Consider the following 25,715-nt stretch of genomic DNA (forward strand, 5'->3'; position numbering starts at 1 on the left):
AATTTCAGAGGTAAGTCATTAAGATTAAGGAGAATAGGGAAGATGCTTTTTTGAGGGTGGTGGGAGTAGATGATGGGACTTCAGGAAGCTCAGAGGTAGAAATGAGGAGAAAGAAAATACCAGGCATGGGGGAGTGATATATTTCTAGATGGTGTGTCATGTGCCAGGAGACCAGTGTCACTGGATCTCAGAATACTCAAAAGGGAATAAGATGTAAGAAGACTGGAAAGGTAGGAAGGGTCTGGATTAAGAAGTGTTTAAAAGTCAAACAAAGGATTTTGTATTTGATCCATGGGGTTAATGAATAGAGGGATGACTATGCTTCAGAAAGATGAATATGACATCTGAATGGAGAATAGACTGAAGTGCAGAAAGACTTGGGAGACCAACAGGCAGACTATTGCAATAGTCTAAGCATGACTTGGTAAGAGCCTGCACCAGGATGGTGGGAGGGCCGAGAGAGAGAAGAAACTATGTATAAGAGACTGGCTATGAGAAATGAGGGAGCATAAAGAAGAGACCTGGATTAGGAGACTTAGATGACTGGTAGGATGGTAGTGCTTTCAATAGTAATAGAGAAGCCCAAAGACTGAAGACTGATTTTCCTTCAGTGAACAATGACTTCAGTGACTAAGGGAATGTCCTATCCCACCTAAAAATGACTTGTATAAGATGTGAGGATCTGTGGGAATTTTACAGATAGGAGAAAAACTGAACTCACAATAGTAATGAAAGATCACAGTGTCACCCATCAACTTACTTTCATGTTGTCCTCAACACTGATATTATTACTGGCAAGAAGAAGGTAGGCCTGGGCTAAGTGGGAGTATATGGGCATGAACAAAGGTTTCCCTTGACTCATCCTTACAAAATAGACTATTTCTATACCCATTACCATTTAATATTCCTTTGTTGAGTGATGTGTGTTTTTGGCCATTCTAATGGTTAGTACATTTGTTATTTATGCAGTTAGCTAGTAATTCTGTATATGGTGTTAAGAGTTTCAAAATTCTTAATTATTTGGTTAGCATTGTGGTTAAAAAAGGATCTCTTATTGGCATTATGAAAATGGAAAGAGGGGTATATCATTGCTAACAAAACTTGAATCCTCTAGCAGTGTATATGTAAGTGACATTTTTTACTTCAGTTTTTATTAAAGGTCTACTTTGTGCCAACCACTATTTTGAGGGTTGAGAGGGATAGAAAAATATGTGAGGCAGAGTCCTAACCAGCACATTTTTTAGCTGGTATTCACCAGTAAGTATATACCAGCAATCAATTGATTTGTACCAGCAAAATTGGTGTCATTTTATACTAATACTAAATGTATTTGGAGCTCATAGCCATTTATCCTTACTACATGTGGCAAGCAACTTTATGTTTGAAAATTCTATTTCAACTAGGATAAAGTTCTTCCCTTGAGCTGGTTAAAAATTTTCTCTTTTGCACTTCCTCACAAACACAAGTCTATTCAACAATGAATAGGCTTTATTTGGTAGTCTTTTATGACTTCATTGATCTGACAGTGACTTGTGTCTTTGGTATTTTGAGTTTCAGGTTGGCATTGTGCTTTCCGCCCCACTGTTGCATAGTTAATTATGAGCCTTAAAATAATGTTTTTCTCATCTTCTCCTAAGATAATTTAAAATAAATTATTTTGAAATTGTCAAAGCTGTTATTTTTGTTATTTTTTGTTTATTCTTCCTTTAGAGTATTGGCAAATGTCTTTTAGGAAAAAAGTACTTGTCTTAACTGTAAATGTCCACATTTTGTGGATATTAGGTGGATACTTGAAGGAGGGGAAGAAACTAAATTCGATTTGTTTTTTTATCTGTAGTAGAAAAAAATTTTTATCTAGCAGAAAAAGCCTTCAAAACATAATTTGCTGTTTGATTTTGATAGTTTGAACTTTGTGAGGTATCTGTATGTGTACAAAATTTAAAGTATTAGCAATTAAACATTTTTTATGTTAAAAAAAATTAATAGAGAAGCCCTTTTCAGGACTGCTTCTGGCGTCTCTCTGGCACTCAGTTCACACCTGTATCTCCAGACACTGGCCACACTCCAGCAAAACTATCTTGATTGAGGGTAACCAACCAGGCCTCAAACCAGTTAGTGAATTGATGGGGTGTTAATCGCAAGCATGTGAAGACTTCCTCTGGGACAATGTACAGACAGGGCAATTGTTCCAAAGGCCATGAAGGTGCCTGAAGCAGACACTGTATAGCTTAGAGTTTAATCAGGCTTTGAAGACTCAAGATCACCCACTACATCTCTAGCAATCAACAGTCATACTGATTTTTGTTTTGCCACTAGACTTCAATGAATCTGGAAAAGAGAGTGAGATTGATTCTGCCTCATATCCAATTCAAGCTCAAGTCAAGACATCATCCTGTCCATATCCTGGATCCTTTTCAGGAAAAAAAAATCCACAAAAGATAAACATGTCTCACCTTATTTTTTCTCATTCATCAGATATGTTAGTCCTGGAAGGGGAATCAGAATATTCCTTGCTCCCCATTGCCACTTCTACCTAGTCCTGTTATCTCCATTTAGCAATCTCCTCTGAGGTTCTCACCATTCAAATTTATCACCCAATCTGGATCTTAGAATTAATTAGCCATTGGTTTCCAAGACATTCTCCTTCCTTTCTCAAATATTTCAGTCTTCCTCTGGCCAAATATTTCTTGGGTCATAGTATTTTTTTCTCCCTCAACTTCCTACCTTTATACTAAGGCACTACAACATACACATACTATCCTCTCAGACATCCCAATTCCACAATCCCCTCAATTTCTAAGATCTACTCCTCTTCCTCATCTGTATCTAGGTATGATCTTGCCATCACTTTCAAGTGTTCTGCTTCTGTAATCTTTTTACAAATCCATTTATCAGATCATAAACTCCTATCTTTCCAACTCTCCCTATCCCTTCCTTCCATCCTTCTATAATCCCCAAAGCCATCTCCTCTGCTCTAACCTTAATTTCTTCCCTTTTCACTCTAAACTCTTTAATTAACCAGTTTTACTCTACACTGTCTTCTACCATTGATCTCCTCTGTTTCAGCTTGTTTCCTACTAAACAAAGCTGAAGGAAGTCACACGACAGAACTGAGTGGGTCTACTAGAAATAATTACATTATTTAATTTCAATACACCATGGCAATCCTTTTATTCCTCCCTAATTGTTGCTCTACCTATTGCCTACAGAAGCTATTCCAAGTCTTTTCTCCTCTCAGGAAAAGTGCTTTAATAAATTATTGTTGATTAGTTAAATCTGCCAAGTAGTCTGTTTTTAATATAATGAATTATGTTACTTATTCTCCTAGGACTGAAGAGTGCTGCACTTAGAGTCAATGTGATTGAGTTCAAGTCCTGTCTCAAGCACTTATTTCTCCTTCATTAGGAGGAATTGGATTTATGTGAGGCAGTTACACAAAGTCATCAGCCTCACTTTCTCTTCCTGATTCATCAAAATCTAGTGGCAAGACAAAAGTCAAGAGGACTGCTGATGTCCTGAGATCAGAGTGCCTGCTTCATCCACCTTCATGGCCATTGGAACACACTTCTTGGCGAAGTCTTCCCATGTTTGGGGTGAACATTCCCCTAATTCATCAATGGGTTCAAGAACCTTCAATTACCTTCAACTTTTAGTCCATTGACTGAGGTTTTACAAGAGTGTAATCTCTGTGGGTTAAGTAATGGTGGACAGTAAAGGTAGATGAGCAGCCCTCTCATCAGAGCAGACACTAAATCTGTGTTACCCTAGGCAAGTCATTGAACCTCTCCTCAATTTCCTCTCTATAAAATTAGGATACTAATACAACTGCCTCACACAGTTGTGAGAATCAAATGAGATAACATTTATAAAATGCTTTTCAAACTTTAAAGTGCCATCTAAATGTTAGCTACTATTATTCCTGGTACAAATACATTTTGTCATTGTGAATGATTTTTTAAATGTTATCTTTTTGCTAGGATTGCAGTAAAAAATTTTACAACAGTATTCATAATGTTGGCATATTGTTCTCTCTCTTTACTTTATCCCACTCTGGTTTAGATATTAGGATCATTTTTTTCTCATGAAGGAAAAAGGTAGAGAGTCTTCTTTTTCAATCATTGAGGATAATTTGGAGAACATAGATATTAATTGCTCTTTTACTGTTTACTAGAATTTATCTACCAATCAGGGAGAATTTTTCCCATTTGGAGGTTCCTTTATAGCTTATTCAATTTAATTTTCTGGGATGCAACAAAGGCAGTCCTCAGAAGAAAAAGATATAAATATGTATAGGCATCAAAAATAAGTTTTGCATTAGTAAAATAAAAGAGAAAGGATTACTGAACTGAGCATATAATTTTTAAAACTAGAAAATCAACAAGCACAAAAAGAAGAAACATTGAGAATTAGAGGGAAAATAATTGGAATGTAAATCAAAATACTATAGAAATGATGATCAAGCTGCTTCTTTCAAAAAACTAACAGAATCAATAAACTTTAGCAGACCCAATGAAAATAGAAAAACTAAATTGCCAAAAATAAAAACGAACAAACTAAATAAGAAATAAAAAAAGATCAGAACTTACTGCACATAATTAAATGTTAGTAAAACTAAAAATTCAAAAGAAAAGAGCATTACCTATCAAATATGATACCGAGACAAATAGAGCTTAAGCAAATTGTCCATGTTCACATAGCTAGTAAGTGTCTGAAACCAGATGAGCTCCCTCATTCTGGACACTGCCTCTGTTAATTCAATTTAAGATTAATTTGGCTTTTTTGATTGCTATGTCACACTCTACAAATAAGATCATATTCCCATCTCAAAAGCTCCCATCATAACCACTTTTTTACTTCACTCAATTCTAGCATTTCATCATTATTAGCACAGTCATTTATACTTGGCCAAAGAAACCAGTATCTTTTTTTATAATTCAGTCAGTGAATATACATTTTGTTCTCAGATGAATAAAAAGAAAGGAATTTCTTCCTAAAACTAAAGTCTTTTTGGGTTCTCTTTTGTAAAGTAGTTTAAAAGAAGGGAGATATTGAAGGAGATATTTGGGCTGTCCTTTAGTACATTCTGAGACAATCACATAGAAAAAAAAAATACAGAACAAAATGGAACTAGACACAAATCAAATTTATTATTTTGCTGATTGTTTAGACTTAAGAAAGTCAGGGAGAAAATGTAAATAATGTTAATAATAAACTTAAAAGCATGTTGTATGTATATGCATACATACACATGTATATCTAAAGATTTTTGGGGAGTATACTCCTGCGTTCCTTATTTTATACAACTCAGCCTAATCTGCCCAAAGCACAAAAATGACCATGACTTCCCAACTCAAAAAGCTTCAAGCAAGATTTCAATATTATCAAATAGCATTGATAAAGTTACCACAACTGCAAAGACTAATAATAGAATCCCCCTTCCACTGAACACCTTGTTTATCAGGTTTAAACTGCCTTGCACACACCATGGATCCCAAGGTAAAAAAATGTTCACTGGCATGACCAGAGTCAGACTTTTACAATTGTTTTCTGGTTTAGCAGGTAGCAGAGACATAACATAGAAAAGTTAAATGCAAAGACATTTTAAAAATCTCACCTAAGTATTAGCATTTTCATATTTTTCTTTCAGTTAACTTTCTATAATCTATCACCGTTCAACATTATCGTACCATAACCCCACCCTGCACCCCAAACATTTCCTACTTCTAAACTCTCCCAATTACTGTCCAGGGTACCATCATCCTCCCTAGTCACTCAAGATCACAATCTAGGAATCATCCTGAATTCTTCACTATCTCTCTCTCACCCTCTAAATCCATGCTGCAGATTTCATCTCTACAACATCTCTAGAAAACACTCCCTTCTTTAAGTCTGGGAGCAGTTTCTCTAAATCTTTGGCGCACAATTCTGGTACAGGCCCTCATCCCCTCACACCTGGATTATTGCAAAAACCTGCTGATGGATCTGCCTGCCTCAAGCATCTCCACTCCAATCCATTCAGCCACTTTTATTCATATCACCTTTTTATTCAATAAACTCTGGGGACTCCCTCTCATCTCCTGGATCAAATAAAAAATTGACTGTTAGGTGTTAACCCTTCATAACTGAAAGTCCCTATTCTCCCTCCACCAGTCTTCTTACACCTTAAAGGCCCTCCATCATCCCTCCCACATACCTCCATACAATAGCACCTGCCTCTTTGCTACTCCTCACATCAGATATTCCATCTTTTGAATCTATGCATTTTTGGTTGTCCCACGTTTGAATTCTCTCATTTTTTCTCTCTGTGAGTCTCTGTGTCTGTGTGCCTCTCTGTCTCTCCTCTCTCCTCATCTTTGTCTTCCCTGGCTTTCTTCAAGTTCCAGTTAAAATCTTAAAAGAAACCTTTCTTGACACCTCCCCTCCACCTCTCTACACACACACACACACACACACACACACACACACACACACACACACAAACACACATCTATCATCTATCTTTCTATCATCTATCTATAGAGAGAATATGTGTATATATCATATACATACTATATATATATGTATATATACATATATATATAGTGTGTTTGTGGTTTTTTTTGAAAGTTCCCTCACCCCCTTAGAAGGTAAGTAACATGAAATTTCAGATCAGGGACTGTCTTCTGCTCTTCTTTGTATACTAGGGCTTAACACAGTAGTCTGGTACAGAGCAGGAGCTTATTAAATGCTTATTGATTATGAAAATTGACTACAATGATTTTCAATATTTTTCTTCCTTCCCTTTCTCCCTTTCACATGAAGCTACAGTGAAATCAGTAAAATGCATTCAAAGTCAAGTGGCATCCTAAACCCATTTTAGATCAACTGTTTAAGTTTAAATGAGTTTCCCCAAATGAATTTTGTGAGTTGGCAGGAGAGAATGTCTAAGGAAGCAACCATAAAAATCCAAGTGGGAGGAAGAAGAAGAAACAGGGATTATCTTTAGGTTTTCCCTCTCTGTCCTCTTTTATTAAACCTGGTTCCTTATTACCATAGCAAGTGTTGAAAAATACACTCTGGAAAGTGGTCTCTGTGCCTTGAAAAACAAGTGCTATTTTAAGACATGCTTATTGAATTGGTTAAGGGGGTTTTGTTTAGTCATTTTTCAGTCCTCTCATAACCCTTTGGGATCTTCTTGGAAAAGTTCCTGGTGTGGTTTGCCATTTCCTGGTCGAGCTCATTTTACAGATAAAAACACTGAAGTAGGAGGTCCAATGACTTGTCCAGGGTCACACAGCTAATTTAGTGCTTGAGGTCGGATTGGAACTCAGAAAGAACTTCGGGTTCCTAGGGTTCTTAAAATTATCCACTGCATCACCTGCCTTCCCAGGGGTGTAGGAGGTTAGATGGGGAGAGGGGAGTAGTAAAAAGAAAAGGGGAAGGGGGGTAGTGGCCTGTCGGTAGTACTCCTCCTACTTTTCAGTCCTGGAGCTTAAAAGAATGCGATTAATAGTAGAGCCTGAAGTTTTTTGAAGTGCTTTTCTTTTAAAAAAAAAATTAGTTTGAATTTTACGATTTTCCCCCTAATCTTTAGTGGTTTTTTGCAAGGCAAACGGGGTTAAGTGGCTTGCCCAAGGCCACACAGCTAGGTAATTATTAAGTGTCTGAGATCGGATTTGTACCCAGGTACTCCTGACTCCAAGGCTGGTGCTTCATCCACTTGCCACCTAGCTGCCCCTTTTTCCCCTAATCTTACTTCCCTCCCCCCACCCCCCACAGAAGGCATTGTTTCCATGTTATACATTTGATTCAAATTGAGTGTGATGAGAGAGAAATCGTATCCTTAAGGAAGAAAAATAAAGTATAAGAGCAAAATTACATAGTAAGAAAATGTTGGGTTTTTTTTTTAAATGAACGGTAATAGTCTTTGGGCTTTGTTCAAACTCCACAATTCTTTCTCTGGATACAGATGGTATTCTCCATGAGAAGTGCTTTTCAACCAATACCAGTTTATAAATGAGGAGCTAACAACGCTGGGATTTGACTCTAGGTCTTCTGACTCCAAAAACCTGCTTTTGATACCTCCAGCAAAGGAGCTGTTAAAAGTACCCAATTATATTGATTTTGGTATCGGGTTCAACACATATCTCATTTTATCCCCACAACAGTCACATTTTAATGTTTGTCCTTCATTTTCCTAGAAGACCAGGCCCTCGGGGAGGCGCTGCCAGGACAAGCACCCGAATTGTATCTGAGGGAGGGGGTGCTGTGCCAAGTCACCAGCCTCACTCTCTCCTCCAGCCCAGGGCAGTCCCACCCGGGGCCTTCCAGCCTTCGCCCCGCCCTCTTTGATCTTAGCCAATCAGTCGCTCCGGTCCGCGCACGAGGCCGAAGGGACTGGGTGGTCGCGGGTGTTTTGCGTCATCTCGGGGCGCCGGAAGTGGCTCTTGCCGCTGTTATTGGTGGCGGTGTGACTCGCGGTCCTGAGGCGCGACAGGTAGTGGGGTCCGCGGCTCGGGGCTTAACGTTTCAGCGTTATTTCACCAACAACTGAGAGATGGGGATGGAGGGGTTTGGGAGGGGGAAGATGGTGGGCTTCTGGTGCGGGTGGGTCACGGGAGCGCGCATGGGACCCCGGGTTGCTGCTCTCGTGTGCTTGGCGTGGGCTGAGGAGGGGCGATTGGGGGAGACGCGTTCAGTCAGTGCTCTCACTTCCGTGCCTCACGTAGTTTGGGGGTGACGAGGGCCGAGTCACTTTGGGGACCTCTTAGAGATGAGAAAAATCTACGATTTTTAGGACCTGACGATGGATGCCCAGAAGGATGTGCAGCCGCCCAAACAGCAGCCTATGATATATATCTGCGGAGGTGAGAGTCATTTTTGAAAAATAATGCCCCATCTAAATACTTCAGAAACACGCTTTCCTCGCTGATTATGATGTTTGTCTTTCACTCTCGAAGAGGACCACAGCAACAAGGGAAGTGATGCCATGATCTTTGGCTTTTTTTTGTTTGTTTTTTATGGGGGTAGGGTCAGAAAGGGAGGAGATAAATTCGATGTTGGATGTTCTATTTTCTATTGAAATTGTATTTTGTCAGCTTGAACTGTCTTTGGAACAAACCATTTTGAAATGTTTAGTAGCAATTGGTAATGGACTAGAGCTCAGAAGCGAGACCAGGACTGAATATGTAGCTGTTTCATCTGCAAAGAAATGTTAACTGAGTTTTTACTGAACTGTTTCTAACCTGGATGTGACAAAGCAGACCAGAGACAGAGCACCAGTAAATCAGATAGCTGTTTATTAATTACTTTCTTTGCTAGGATCTGATTTGCGTATCATTGAATTACTCCATTCCTTGTCATTGTGGAGCTAGATATTTTATATCAGATCAAAAGTGGAAAGATGGATCATAAAACAATAAGATTTGAGGCTTGAGTGATTTTCCCAAGAGAAGCCCACCATGCAATACAATACAAAGGTTATCTATCTTATGACCTTCCAAGTAGGAGTTCTATGGGAATGACTAGGCTGATTATATAGTTTTGGGAATACATTATTATTCTACTGGATATTCTACTGGTTCACTTCACTTAACATAGGCAAGCACAGTTCAGGAAGTACCTGTCATGATTGGTAGATGACTTCTTCTACTTTGTTTTCACTGTTTTTCTAGGTCTAGAGCCTACCTTTGTAAAGGAGCTCTATAAACTAAATTATTATTATCAAATTCTTTACATATATCATACTAAACAATTTAAAAATCATAACTCTTGACAGATGATCATTGTCACTAATTGAGAAAGTTATAGACAGGTTAGAGTTTTAAGGTACACTTTTAGGGAGTAGGATGTGGACAAGTGAAATGGCAAAAGAGACAAAGGAATTGTCAGGAGAAGCAAGAGAGAGCAGTGTCAGAAAAACCCCAAAGAGACAGAGTCTACAGGAGGATCTAGCAGGTTGGATCCCTCCATATGCTTGACACATGGAACTTAATAAATGCATGGTAACTGATGGAGGGAAGGATATTTAGTGATGTCAGATGCCGCAAGAGGTCAGGAAGGATGAGGACTGTAAAAAGTTATCAGGTTTGTTAAGTAAGAGATAATTGATAATGATAGTTTCAGTTGTGAAGAAGCCAGATTGCAAAAGGGTTGAAAGGAGAGAAGAGCTGAAGTTGAGGCAATGGGATAGATAGTTTTTGTCTAGGAATTTTCCATCAGCAAATATGAATTAAGCATACCCAACATGCTCAGAACTTGTTTAGGTGCTAGACATAGAGGTACAAAGAATGAAACAATCCCCACAATAAGCTTGTAGGCTAATAGAATAGATGAGTATATAGAGGCAGCTTAGGGTAACAGATAAAAGCCTTGGACCTGGAATCAGGAAGATCTGAATTAAAATCTAGCCTTAGACACTTAGTAACTGTGATTCTGAACAAGTCACTTAGTCTCTGTCTGCCTTTGTGATAATGATAATAATACCTGTCTCATAGGATAAAATGAAGTATTTGTGAAATGCTGAGCTCAGTTCCTGTTACAGCCTAGTACTTAAGGAATGTTTGCTCCAACCTTCTCCTTCCATGTAAGAAATATATTCTGTACAAATAAAAAGTTCATAAAAACATGCACACAAAGTACTTAAAGACAAGATAGATTGGGAGGAGGAGGAGGATCCTATCAAGTGAGGTAGATCAGGAAAGGCTTCATGTAGAAGATGGGGATTAACTGGGTCTTAACCAGATAAGGCAGGAATGAATTCCAGGCATGGGGGCCAGTGGCCAAGGAAAGGAAGAAGACTTCCTTTAGCTGGATTGCAGTTTGAGATGGAGAATGAGGTCAAATAAGGCTGGAAAACTAAGTTGGAGAGGGGTTGTATAGGGTTTTAAAAGCTGGACAAGAGTTTGCATTTTATTTTAGAATTAATAGAAAGTCACTAGAGTAGGTTGAATTGGGGAGTTAAATAGTTAGGTCTGTGTTGAAGGAAATCACCTTGGTGTCAACAGTGTGCAGAATGAACTGGAGTATGAAGAAACTTGAATCATGGAGACTAGTCAAAAGGTCGTTTTAGGAATCTGACTGAGAAATGGTGACTTTCCACTCAAGTACAGAGAAGAGATTATATGTGAGAGATATGAAGGCAGGAACTGCAAGATCTAATATATTTATTTTAGGTGAGGGAAAAGTGGGGGACAGAGGAAAAGCCTAAATTATGAATCTGAAATATTGGAAAAATGATGGTGTCTTTGGAATAAGAAAGTTTGGAAGAGGAAGAGGTTTGGCCGGGCAGGCTGGCAGGGGGAGGGGGGGATAATGAATTCAGTTTTAGACATGTTGAGTTTAAGATGTCTGGAATAGCCATTTTCTTTAAGCTTTAGTCTGACCTTGACTCTGTCCAATCCGATAAATTTCAAGGGTCAGTCAGTAAACATTTATTAAGTGTCTACTCTGTGTCAGAGGCTGAGCAAAGCACTAGAGATACAGAGAAAAGCAAGAGACAGTCCCTGCTCTCATGGTGCTTAGTCTCATGGGGGAAACAATATGCAAACTACTGAGTATGAACATGATGTATTGGAGATAATCCTCAGAGAAAGGCACTAGGGTTAAGGGAGTTTGGAAAAAACTTCCAATAGAAAGTGAGATTTTATATGGGACTTGAGTAAAACTAAGTAGGTGGATATATGGAGGACAACCAGTGAAAAACACCTGGAGTATTTGTGTGCCTAGAACAGCCAGAAGGTCATTATTACTGGTTTACAGAATATTGGGGAAGGGAGGGCTAAATATTTTATACTAATTTATACTATGAGAAGATTGGAGAGGTGAGGGGGGGGAGGAGGTGGGCAATGAACGTCTCTGAATATCAATTTGATTCTGGGAAGTGATGGGGAACTACTGAAAGTTATAGAATAGGGTGATGGCATGGTCATATGTTGACTTTAGGGAAATCACTTTGATGCATGAGTAGAAAATGGACCAGAATTCAGACAGACTTCAGTTAGGGAAACCAGCCAGTCAACTATTGCAATAGTCCAGGTGTGAAGTGATGAAACTCCACACCAGTGTGATGACAGTGTCAGAAGAGAAGTCATGTGTAGACTATGACAATAGATTGGATGTGAGAAGTGAGAGAGTGAGGAAAGGTTGACATCTATCTGGGTTGTGAGCCCAAGTGAATGGTGGTACTCTCAACACTGTAATAGGGAAATTAGGAAGAGAGGAAGATTTGATAGGAAAGAGAATTAACCAGTTTGTATATATTGAATTTAAAATGTCTGGACATTCAGTTCTGGATGTCTAATAAGCATTTGGAGATAAGTAGTTTGAAAAGTGCTAATTGAATTCATAAGAGCTAATGAGAAATGGTATTAACTAAGGGGAAAAGGGCTGAGGACAGATCCCTTGGCACTAACAGGAATGACTTGGATGAAGATCCAGCAAAAGTAACTGAGAGGGAGCTGCTGGAAGATAGGTAGAGAGCTAGGAGGAACCAGTAATATCCTGAAAACCCAGAAGGAAGAAAGTATCAAGGAGAAGAGGGTGATTGAGGGTCAAAGACTGAAAAAAGACTAAGAAGAATGAGGATTGAGAAAAGGCCAGTAGATTTTACAACTAAGAAGAGATCACCAGTAACTTTGAAAAGACCTTTGTTAGATGAATGATGAGTTTGGAAGCCAGATACTACAGAGTTTAGAAGAGAATAGAAGGAAAAGAAGTGATTCCGTATTTTCCACTAGAATTAAGTATAAAATCTTCTGTTTAGCATTTAAAGCCCTTTACAAGAGGACCCTACTTAATCTTTCTAGACTTATGTAGTACTTCCCTTCTTGTTCCCTAAGATTCAGCCAAACTGATCCTTCTTCTTCGTCTACATTCTCTCACTTGGTGACCTGATCCATGGATTTAATGGTCATCTCTGTGTGGATAACTGCCAGAACAATATATTCAGCCCTAGTATTTCTTCTGAGTTCTAAACCCCACTGTCATTTGCCATTAGACATTTCAGAATGGGTTGCCCCAAAATATAACTCCAATAGAAAATAGAACATCTAAAATTGTATTCATCTCCTGCCTTCCTGACCCTACCCCCATAAAAAACAAACAAAACAAAAGATCATATTTGGTAGTTTAGGCCAGAGCTGTCAGACTCCATGGTTAGAAACATTCTTATGTTGCCCTAACTAAATTAAGATGTAATTAAAATAAAAACTCAATAGGTAATGTTAATATGTGCATTTCTGCAGCCCATAAGAATCCTTATATATGGTTTAATAGCCCCCTTTTCTATTTGAGTTTTTCTGACATTGGTTTAGGCAATTTATTTAACTTCTCTGGGCTTAAAATGAAAGCTTTGATCTATACAGATCTCTAAGTTCCATTTATTTCTAAGATTGTCTGAGGTACATAAATAATTAGAATAACAACTGGATAAGCAGTTACTAGGAATGTTTATATTCCTGGATGGCAGAGGACTTTAAGTAAAAAAAGTTTACTTTTTCAGAATGTCATACAGAAAATGAAATAAAATCCAGGGATCCAATCAGATGTAGAGAATGCGGATATAGAATAATGTACAAGAAAAGAACAAAAAGATGTATCCTTTCACCTTTGCTTTCTAAGTATGATAAGAGGTGAGTGAAAAGAGTGAATTGATATTAAAGGGTATTCATCAACAGGAGTGATTTAATTTATGAAAAAAAAAATTTTAGAAGCATTGCTGAAAGCTATGTCCTAGAATAATCCTAAAGACCATTATGTTAAGCTTGCCTGATATTTTCAATATTCTCATTAAGTTTGTAATTATCATTTACTTAGCGGTCAAACTTGCTCAGTTATAGAAGTTGGAATTTAGAGAAATTTGAATAAACACAGACATGGCGTATTTTCCTTCCCCCATTCAAATTGGACTGGCTTGTTAAGCTTAAGCCTCTAAAAGGTTATATTGGTAGTCAGGAATAAAGAAGAAAATTACAACAATGCTATTACTTTAATTGTTACTTCATGTGTATGAGAGAAGGGTTTGATAATATCAGATGTATATCTTTGACTCTCTAGATGGAAAAGGGGATTGAAAAAAATTGTGTTATTTTTCTTTAAAACCAAACTTGTCATTACAAGTAGGAAACATCATCTCTTTGTACATTTAAAATAAGCAATTATTGAGTATCATTAGACTATCTCTATTATATGTTTATTATTATTATTATTTGGTTAATATCATTTGAAAGTACAATGATTGGCATAAATTTTTATTATTTTTCCTTTGTCCTTAACACAATTTTAATACAGTGGTGGTTTTTGATGCCCGGTAAAATCCTGAGAATTACTTCTTCTAGATGTCTCACATCCATTTCAAATTGTGTAGCTTTTAGGTTATGTGCTTTTTTTTTAAAACAGATAACACTGTAATACTCTTCCATTCTGTAAGCTATAAATTATTTTTAAAATAAAATTTTCAAATGTAGTGACAAAGTAGTTTGCTTGTTTTCTTGTATTGTTTTTAAGAAAATTATAAATGGATAACCATCACCAAAGAAATAGAACAAGGAAGAAAACTTTATATAAAATTTACAGATTATAAGATATTAGGATAAATGCACAAAAACAAATAAATCCTTTTGTTCTACATCCCCTTCCAAGCTATATGTGAAATTTCACTACCTCTTTAATATTCTTTCCTTTCTCTTTAAAATATAGTAGAGGCATCTAGGTGGCAGAGTGTATTGAGCACTGGTCCTGGAATCCCAAGGACCTGAGTTCAAATTCAGCTTCAGACACTTAATTACCTAGCTGTGTGACCTTGGGCAAGTCAGTTAGCCCCATTGCCTTGCAAAAACCAAAATAAAATAAAATGTAGTTGTAAGCATGACTACTTTTAAAACCTCTTTATAAATGTACAAGGGAGGAGGAAAACCTGCCTAGATGTTCTTTTTTTTTTATCAACTACATGTAAAAGAGGAATTTTTTTGAACAGCTTTGTACAGTCAGAGTTATCAATGTAATTTATAATGCATTGCCTTCTTTGTGTGATGCAATATGGTAGATGTTGAAATTACATGGGTGAAAAAATAAATTGTTCCCTGCCTTCAATGAATTTACAGTCCAGTGGTAATTGAGACAAATACGGAAATGACTATAATATAAATAAAAATATGATGCCCTACAAATTGCCCCACTGCTATTTTATCACTGTGGACACCTTCCCCAAATGGAAACTGCAGTCCTTTTACAATTTAGAAATAGCCTTACTGGGTTATCACAAGCAAAAATATGATAGGATTGCAAACTTAACTAGGCTATATTTCTAACAGACTCAACGTATTGTTGGCCGCTACTCAGTCATTTCAAGTTGGTAAAGGTGTTGCTAAATCCTGTGTTCAATGGAAGTGGCAAAGTCATACAGCCTGTAGTACTAGCCACAGCCCAGTGAAAGGTTATGGGCCATAGGAAAGCTCAGAGATTAGAATAGGGAGGGAATAATCCTTTTGGAAAAAAAAAGGAAAAGGGTTTATTAAAAACTTAATGTAGGGGTGGCTAGGTGGTGCAGTGGATAAAACACCGGCCCTGGAGTCAGGAGTACCTGAGTTCAAATCCGGCCTCAGACACCTAGTAATTACCTAGCTGTGTGGCCCTGGGCAAGTCACTTAAATCCATTGCCTTGCAAAAAAAAAAACAAAAACAACACTTTAATGTACCTGAGTGTAACTAATTAAACTTAACATTGAAGTTAATTTCAGTGCATACAGAATCTTGACAAATTATTTTTTATTTTTTTAGGTCTCTTTTGTAAGGCAATGGGGGTTAAGTGGCTTGCCAAAGGCCACACAACTAGGTAATTAAGTGTCTGAGGCCGGATTTGAACTCAGGTACTCCTGACTCCAGGGCCCGTGCTCTATCTACTCTGCCACCTAGCCACCCCTGACAATTTCACTCTCTTAGGTCTTCATTGGGATTCTTTGTCCCTCTGTTCTTAACTCCTTCCCCTCCTCCAAATTGACTCATTTTCTTACTTCTGTCAAAACTATATCTGTACTTCCAGTCACCCAGGTTTACAACCAAAAAATGATGCTTAGACTATTCACTCTAGACCTTATCTTTTTTATTTATCCCTTTAACAGCTAGCATTATACCTTGTACATAAAAAGCTTTTCACAAATACTTATTTAGCAATTATATAAAGGACATAAAGAATTTTTTTGTGACGGCAAAAACACCATCAGAAGACTTATTTCTCTCCCCATCAGCATTTTGGTTTCTTCTTGAGACTTAACCAAAGTTTCAAGACAACATGAAAGGCAAAATATTATAGGATTAGTTAGAACCTATGAATGAAGAGAGAGGTACATATCCTAAGCTCCTTGGTAAGGTTGGATAGAGTGGGAACATAAGCAGTCTACTCCCAGTTGTCAGGTGGGGAAATGTTTTTTTAAAAACCCCAAAACTTTGTTAAAAAATGGGTTATCACATTGAGAGTTGAGGCTGAGAAGGGATGAGCAAGTACCTACTAGACACTTTTGGCAGCTCTGGTTCTGTAAGAGAAAAAAACCAAATGATAGTATCAGTTCCCTTTAGGGTCTAAATGCTCTATCTGTGAGCGAAGTAGACCCAGATAATTTGATCTCTATAAAGACACAATAGTCTGGGTAGGAAGATCTAAAATTACAAATATTTGCTCAAAGATATGGGGTGGCTAGGTGGCACAGTGGATAAAGCACACACTAGCTGTGTGGGCCTTGGGCAAGCCACTTAACCCCATTTGCCTTGCAAAAAAAAAAACGGAAAAAAAAAGATTGCTCAAAGCTTCTGACTATAGCTTAGAAGACTAAGGTTACTAGTTATGACTTTTGAGATTCTGGGGATGGTGGCTTTGGAGATAGAACTGGCTATGGCAGAGCAAAAGCAACCCAAGTGGTATCTGACTGCCCAGAATAGACCCTCACCTAATTACAGTAGAGAATGAAGGGCTTGCTCAGAACCCTGGTAGCAATGTCAAGACTGCCTCTAATGTTTTCAGTGTATAAATTTTTCCTTAAATCTATTGCACCCTGGAATTCATTTCTTTTTCCTCAATGGATTGGGATTGTGTGGGAGAAGCTTGCCAATTTTTTTGTTTGCAAGGTAGTGGGTTTAATTGACTTGCCCAAGCCCACACAGCTAGGTAATTATTAAGTGTCTGAGGCTGTATTTGAACTCAGGTACTCCTCATTCCAGGGCCGGTGCTCTATCCACTGCACCACCTAGCCTTGCCATTTTTTATGAGGGATTAAGAATGATTTTATTGTATAGGTCTTTGTGTTAGATACTAAAGGGGAAGCTGTTTCCATATTGCAGCAACCTTGGCAATTAGAAATGATATGACAAACATATTCTTAGGAAATTAAAAGAACAATTGTGAAAGAAAATGTTTTAAAATGTAAAACAAAAATGTAAAAATAATTGAAGTTTGAGACTGAAAACAGAAAGCACAATATATTGTAACATCCTTGAAATTTTTCCCACTGTTGAATCCATTTCCCTTTAAACCTATCAAAAAATATATAGCTATGCCATATAGAACAGAAATAGAATTCAAAGAGATCTGTTTCCCCTTTTTAAGCAAGTGAAATCTCTGAACTTAAAAGATTTTAACTTAATTTTGCTTTTGTTTTGATTTTTTTTTTACAGTATGGTTCAGTTAAATACTGTATTATTCTATTGCAGGTCCTTTCCTTGGTTCAGGGTCTAAGATCCCCCCCAAGAATGTATTTCCCCTCCCTTACCATTTAAACAGAATATTAAATGAGAATGCTTAATGTAAGACAGTAGTAATTGTATATAATAATTGTAATCTTGATCATTTTAAATCTTTTCACAAAATTGTTCTTTTGTGTGTGAAGGATTTTGAATAATATTACACGAAATTTCAAGAGAATTGTTTTTTTTTATCATTGCTTCCATCTTTAAAATGATGAAAACTGCACCTGCAAGTAAAATAACAGATAATATCAGGCACAATATAAGTAATAATATTCAAGAGGTAAAGCAGCAATGAAACACATGACCTCAAATTCCTCATAAATATGACAACATGAGCAACAAAAAAGGTAAACTAGAGAGTTTTGCACGAGGTCAGTTTGGCTTCATAGGTATCACTGAAATTTAGTAGGATATGTCCCATGACTAGAATCTGACCTTTACTTTTTTCAAAGGGTATGGGAACTCCCAGGTAAGAAACTCCTACCAATGCAGATTGGAACATTCTCTGCAATGTAAAGTCTTAAAGGGATATTAAAACTTCTACTGTGAGCCAGCACTGTGCTAAGCACTTTTCAGACCATATCTCATTTTATCCTCAAATCTGTCATGGGTACTATTATAAACACTTTAAATTCAGGATTTCCTGACTACACTTTTATCCACTATGCCACCTAGTCGCTTCAGGTTAAGTAACTTGAGAAGGGCACTATTTGAATCCAGAGCTTCCTGACTTTGACTGGCTCTCTATCCATTCTACCTCACTGTTTCTTTGTTTCTTTGTGTAATAAAAAATATATATGAATAAATTTAGGAAGTAAAAGAAGGAAGTAATAAAGAACATTTGATTGAGGGTCAGAGAAGGGGCAAAAGAGAAGCAATACTGTGGTAAGTATACTACAGAATACCTAGTCAGAGGAAGGAAATGGATGATGAATGGGAAATAACCTCATAAGTCTCACTGAGTCAGGATAAAGTGTTGGAGATTTTGATTATTCTGACTTATACTAAAACTGCCAAAAAACTAAGAAGTCTAATAATTCTTAACTTACCTTAGTGATAATTGCACACTCTAAAAGATAGAGAAAAGATAATGTAACCCAATTCTGGTCAGTAAGGAGAATCTTTTTGCCAGTATAGAATGAAGGAAACTTTGGGATGAAGTGAGAATCTTAGTGTGTAATTGAATTTGGGTTAATGTAAATGGCTATGGTTTAGATATGAGGGAAGTACCTCATGGCTGGACACCTGACTCCTGAATATTTCTTGCCACCCCCAGGTGGTGGCAGGGCGGGAGGGTCAGAGCCTACATGGAATTGGCCGGGCTTCCAAGGCCCACCCAGAGGGACTGGAACCAGACCGGGGCCCAATGGGTGGGGAATGGCCCTGTGCCATTTGTACGATATGTAGGGAGGGGGTGTCTACTGTGAACCTCAGCCCAACGTGGGAGTGATGGTTCCACCTGGGCAGGAGATCGCTGCTGCCGACGGCAATGCCAGAGCTGGGGTTGAGAGCCCTTCCGAGGGCAGCTCCCCAGAGCCCTGCGCCGCTGCCCGAGTCTCCAAGACTGAGCTGGCGGAGAGTGGAGACAAGCAGCCACAGGAGACCCCTTCCCCAGAGGAACTGGAGCAGTTTGCCAAGGAGCTAAAGCGGAAGAGGATCACTCTGGGTTATACCCAGGCTGATGTGGGCATCCCCTTGGGGGCACTCTTTGGGAAGGTTTTTAGCCAGACCACCATCTGTTGCTTTGAGGCCCTACAACTTAGCTTCAAGAACATGTGTAAGCTCCAACCTCTGCTACAGAAGTGGCTAGAAGCAGCTGATGACAATGACCACCTTCAGGAGATGTGCAAGGCTGAGACAGTCCTTCAACAAGCCAGAAAGAGGAAACGCACAAGCATTGAGAATGGAGTTCAGGGAAGCTTGGAGAACATGTTTCTCCAGTGTCCCAAACCCACACTTCAGCAGATTAGCAATATTGCTGAGCAGCTGGGCCTTGACAAAGATGTTGTCCGGGTTTGGTTTTGTAACTGGCACCAGAAGGGCAAGTGAAGCAACGGCAATTCACCCCGAGAGGATTTTGAGGCAACTGGCTCCTTCCCTGGGGGACCTATGGCTTTTCCCCTACCTCCAGGCCCTCCTTTCAGTCATCTCAGCTACGGGGCCCCTCATTTCACTACTCTTTATTCCCCAGCTCCTTTCACAGAGGGGAATGCATTTTCCCCTCTCCCTGTTACCCCTTTGGGCTCTAACATGCATTCAAGCTGAATGGCTAGTCTATCCTTGTACAGAGAAGGTGAGAGAATAGAGATGAGGAACCCAACAAAATATTATGAGGTCTGGAAGTTGGTCAATTAAGTTCTCTAAATCCTGGGAGTATTTAGGAACAGGGAAGAATGAGATCACTATTTCAGAGATTCATAAACAGATTTTTGAGGGGGAATGGGTGGGGGGAAGTTGGAAAATTTGTGTATTAGTTCCACATCTCTTTTATCTCCCAACTCTTAAATAAAACAATCTTAAGCAAGTCATATTGAATCAAATCCCTTCAAATATTTAAAGACCTCTATTGGGTCCTCCCCTCTGACCCCTCCAAATTAAACATTTGCTTCAACCATTCAATATAAAATAGTTAATATTTTATGTGGTATTTTAATGTTTGCAAAGAACTTTTCAATTTATCGTATTTGATCCTTACAACAGTCTTGTAAGATGTTGCTGTCTAATATTGGAGAGGAAATTGAGATGAGAGAAGTTAAAATTGTTCACTTTGGGCCCTAAAAAATCCAAAGTAGATTTTAATTCTGGTCATCCTGACTCCTGAGTCTTAACATTATATATTGTTGTCTTGTCATATAACATGAAATACTTTATCCTCTTGGTCCTTATAGAATGGAATACCACAAACTGAACATTACATACTTGATTTGGTGTGATTAGGAGAAAGCAATTAGGTGCCTGGAACCAGGAAGATCTGAGTTCAAATTTGACCCCAGATCATTATCAGTTGTATGACTGGGAAAGTCATTTAACCAACCCTGTTTACCTCAGTTTTGTTGACTGTGAAATGAACTGGAGAAGGAAATGGCAAAAAAAAAAAGGAAATACCAATCTTTGCCAAGAAAATCCCAAATGGAGTCAGAATTGGACATGATTGAGAAGCAAAAAGGACAAAGAACATCCAAGACTTGACCACCCCTCTTAAAATTCTATACTTATTGATGTAGCATAAGGTCTGAATTCAAGAAAACCCCAGTTTAAATCTCATCTCTGACTTTATAGCTGTGAGACCTTGGACAAGTCAATTTAACTTTGCCTGTTTCTTCATCTATAAAATGGGGATAACAACAGTATCTAACCTCCCAGGGTTGCTATGAGTTTCAAATGAGATGATTTTTGTAAAATGCTTTGACATAATGCCTGGTACTGTTAATGTTACCTACTACTTGTAGCTTTTTTTTTCTGCTGCTTTCATATAATTAGTTTGTATTGAATTTGTGGGTTGATAAAATGCTTAAATTTCCCTAAAAAAAAAAAAAGATATGAGGGAAGCAAATGCCAAAGAGTTCAGAGAGAAGATAGGGGAAAGTGGACCAAAAAGGATTTGGTCAACTAAAGGGACACTAGCCTTAGCACAGTGCTTGTCACATGATGCTTTACAAATGTTTGTTGACCAACTAAAGAGATTGTTGTTGAAACTCAGATTTTTTTTTATTTTTTATTTTTTTAGTTTTTGCAAGGCAATGTGGTTAAGTGGCTTGCCCAAGGCCACACAGCTAGGTCATTATTAAGTGTCTGAGGCGGGATTTGAACTCAGGTACTCCTGACACTAGGGCCAGTGCTCTATCCATTTTGCCACCTAGCCATCCCAAAACTCAGATTTTTGGGGCAGCTAGGTGGCGCAGTGGATAAAGTACCAGCCCTTGAGTCAGGAGTACCTGGGTTCAAATCCGGTCTCAGACATTTAATAATGACCTAGCTATGTGGCCTTGGGCAAGCCACTTAACCCCCATTTGCCTTGGAAAAAACCTAAAAAAAAATACATAAAGTAAAAAAAAAAAACCCCTTAGATTTTTAATCTCTGTTCCTGTTATCACACAACTAGTAAATTTTAGAAGTAGGATTTGAAATCAGATCCCCCTGATTTCAAAGTCAATGCTTCCACTCTACCATGTTATCTCTCTAACATAATTTTTTGTGTTCTTGTACCCAATGCCTTATTCATTACAGCTGTATGTTTGCTTGTTTGTTGCTTTAATTTGTTGAATAAGGAGAAATCTAACTTCAAATGACTTAAGTCACCTGGCTGGAACAATTTTCATTTGAGCGTATTGAAAAGACTGAGAAATGTAATGGCAGAGCTGCTGTCAATAATCTCTGGAAAATGTTTGATTAGTATTCCTATGGTCAAGATAGGGAAGAGGGCAGAATGAGTTTGACTTTAATTCCTGGGAAAAACAAACACACAAAAAAAACTATAATGTATTAGTAAGGGGAGCCTTTAGAAAGGGAAGTTGTGAACATTAAAAGCTACTGTAGTTTTAAGAATAGGTAATTGATTTCATTAACTCTTTTGAAATGGTTATAGACAAGTAGGAGAAAAATACTGAAGACACATCTTGATTTTTAGCGAAGAATTGGCAAAATTCTTATCATAAGAGGAAAGTGGCATAATGGACAAATTTGTTTAGCCATTTTTCGGTTGTATGCAAATCTTTCATGATCCCATTTAGGTTTGTTTTTGTCAAAGATACTGAAGTGATGGGTTTTTTTAATCTTTTATCGATAAACAAATATCATTTTACAGATGAGGAAACTGAGGCAATCAGGGTTAGGTGATCTGCCCAGGATCATACTTAAGATGTATCTGAGGCTAGAATTGAACTCAAGAAGAGGAGTCTTCCAGATTCTGGGCCAATCTGTATCAATAGAGGAAGTTTCCACACTTCTGGAATTCCTCAATCCCATGAAATTATAGGGATAAGATAAGAGAGTTGAGAGCTAGATAACAATAGAATTTAGCCATGACCAGCTCATAGAGAGTGAGACTGTATTTTTCCATCTGTTCTGGAAGAATAGCTTTATTAAATGCTTTATGAAAATCAAGGTGAACCACCTGTGATGTTCCTTCCATCTTAGTTGACTCAATTAAGTATGACATCATTTAGCCTAAATTCTGGATCCAAGATGACCTCCATGCCCAGTCCTTATTTCTGTTTCCTGCAGTTGACTTTTTGAAATTCAAATTATCATTGCAGTTTCTTCCCATTACTCTACTCCTATATCCACTCAATCCAAAGTTATAACAAAAGCTACATCTTTTATTTTATTTATACTGGGATCATGCCAATTGGCATGGTTTGGTCTAGTCTTCTATTCATTATCAGAGTGGATGCATTTATTGTTTTGACTCTACAATGTGAAGTATACTCTCAATTTCTATAACACTCACTTGGATTGATGTTCTGAAACTGATAGTAGTTGAATTTTCAACACAAATCAAGTAGATTATTTTTAATAATTTATCAAAAATAGGCATATTTTTTCTTAAGTAAATTCAACATTAAAGAAACAACTTATTTTTATATTTTTCAGAAATGTGATATTCTGGAAAAAAAGTCCCATGTGTTCCAAAATATTCATAGTGGTTCTTTTTGTAGTGCAAAGAGTTAAAAATTGAAGGGATGCCCATCATTGGGGAAGAGCTGAACAAGTTATGGGATACAAATGTTATGAAGTACTATTGTTCTGTAAGAAAACCATGAATTTTTGGACTCTAGAGAAGCATGAAGAGAATTACCGGAACTGATGCTGAGCAAAGGAAAAAAGAGCCAAAAGAATACTGTAGGGCATTAACAACAACACTATGAGTGGATCAACCTTGATGGATACAGCTCCTCTCAGCAATTCAGAGAGCTAGGATAACCCTGGGAAACCTGTTATGGACAATGCCATCCACATCCAGATGAAGGAAAAAACAAAAAAACAAAAATAAACTGCAGAATCTGAATGAACACTATGTTCACTTTTTTTTTGTTTTTACTATGTTCACTTTTTTAAAAAGTTGTTTTTTCTTCCTATCCCATGGTTTTCTTTCTTTTCCCTTATCCCTAATTCCTCACAAAAAAATGACTTATGTAAACACAAGTGTACATGTACAATGTTCACTATACTGTTCACTGCTGAGGGAAGGGGGATGGGAAGGGAGGGTGGAAGAAAATTGTGTAACTTATAAATATGTGTGTGTGGATGAATATTGAAAAATTTTCATAATAGGTAATTGGAAAAATAAATTGTCTATAAGGAAAAAAAAGAAATGTGACATTCTAGTGTGGATAGGAGACAGGATTTGGAGTCAGGTCAGTTTGGATTCAAAATACTAACTGTGGGACCAAAGAGACTGTTTCTTCATCTAGAAAATGGGAGATACTACTACCTCCCTTAAAGAAGAGTGAGAATTAAATAAGATGTGTATAATGTAAACTTGTATCTAATAACCACACACAAAGAAAGTTAAGTTGGTCTGCCTGACAAGCAACAGGGCATCGAGAGGGAGACACTCCCACCTTGACCACCATTTTCTCTCAGATCCTGATGGAGACAGCCCAGGACCCAAGAGTCTTGGGAATAGCATTGCTTCCAATCTTAGGCCCATAGCTCTCATTCTGGGAATCCAGTCCTGTAGAGATTCAACCCACAGCTATAGTTACTGAAAACCAAATTCCTTGGCACATAAAGTGGGTCAGCATCAGAAACTGGTATTTTGCTAGTGGGAATGACATCTGAAAAACAATTTTTTTTTTCCATTTGACTTGGCAGTTTAAGGCCTCCATATATATTGTCTCTCCTATTGGAATATGAACTCCTTGTATCTCAAATGCTTAGCAGAGTGCTTTGCACATAGTAAGTGCTTAATAAATGCATACTGAATTTTGAGAATAAAGTATTTAATGATTGTCTGAACTTCTGTTTCTTCAGCTGCAAACAGGTAATTATTTTCTCATTGCCTAATTTACAGGTTATTATGAGGAAAAACCCTTTGTGATAAATAAAAATCCCTGTAAATTTTAAAGTACTAAATGCACATGAGTTGCTATTATTTATTTATTTTATTCTGAACTTAAGAAATAAAACAAACATTTCCATAACTTAGAATAGAAAAAAAGTGATACATGAAACTGCGAATCACTTAGGTACAACTTATTGTTTTTTAAATATGTAATAAATGAAATAAATTTTAGTATAGTGATCCTTTAAACTGTTATCACATAACTTTTGTCTTTTTTTCTCTCTCTTCTTTTTTCCCCTGTCCACCCTAAGATTACTACTTTTCAGCACAAATATATATTATACATATATATGTATGCATGTATATATATATACATGTATGTCTATATATGTATGTTAAACAATATTTTATACATACTTTTACTTATCGGTTCTTTGGATGCGGATAGTGTCTTTCATTTGTCATTTGTAGTTAATTTGGGTAATTATAATAGTCAAAATGATTTATTCACTCAAAGTTATATTTAAAACTATATTGTTATTGCATACAACATTCAGTTCTACCCTTTTCACGCTTTGTATTTTCAGGCAAGTTTATCCATATTTTGCTAAGATCATCAAAGTCATTATTTCTTATAATACAGTATATACTACAACTTGTTCAGGTGAATATTCCCCAATTGATGGACTCCCCCCCCCCCAATTATTATTAAAAAAAGATTTACTGAATGTATATTATGGTCCTTCAAGAGGGAACTGTGGGAACTGGAAGAACTGCTACTATCTTCCTAATGTTTGGACTAAGTTTCCTTCCTATGACAGGAGGAAGACAGGACAAATCAGAGTAGGCAGTGTGACTTCAGGTAATTTATTGATTGTTGGAGACTATGGAGAAATTTGTAAGGGAATGAACATAGTCCAAGTGATAAGATGAAATTTGAAGTTGTACCTATAAATATTCAAATTTAATATTCCAAAAGATCAGTGAAAAACAA

At 37.4% G+C, this 25,715-nt stretch overlaps 1 protein-coding gene and 1 pseudogene across 2 annotated transcripts; both read left to right on the forward strand.

Moving 5' to 3' along the window:
* Window positions 1-8,368: 8,368 nt before the first annotated feature.
* POLR2K (RNA polymerase II, I and III subunit K) lies at window positions 8,369-24,591 on the forward strand. Of its 2 annotated transcripts, none has more exons than XM_074200625.1 (4): window positions 8,369-8,476; window positions 8,777-8,846; window positions 13,481-13,610; window positions 23,308-24,591. In XM_074200625.1, exons 2-4 carry the CDS (start codon window positions 8,786-8,788, stop codon window positions 23,390-23,392), a joined length of 276 nt encoding a protein of 91 aa, XP_074056726.1. In that variant the 5' UTR covers window positions 8,369-8,476; window positions 8,777-8,785; the 3' UTR covers window positions 23,393-24,591. The 2 variants fall into 2 exon arrangements, with proteins under 2 accessions (XP_074056726.1, XP_074056727.1); XM_074200626.1 differs by lacking the exon at window positions 23,308-24,591 and adding an exon at window positions 14,269-14,442 and having other exon boundaries at window positions 13,481-13,573.
* LOC141497799 (POU domain, class 5, transcription factor 1 pseudogene) lies at window positions 18,949-21,353 on the forward strand (annotated as a pseudogene).
* Window positions 24,592-25,715: the final 1,124 nt, after the last annotated feature.

The sequence above is a fragment of the Macrotis lagotis genome, chromosome X (genome assembly GCF_037893015.1).
Source record: "Macrotis lagotis isolate mMagLag1 chromosome X, bilby.v1.9.chrom.fasta, whole genome shotgun sequence".
Classification (NCBI taxonomy): domain Eukaryota; kingdom Metazoa; phylum Chordata; class Mammalia; order Peramelemorphia; family Peramelidae; genus Macrotis; species Macrotis lagotis.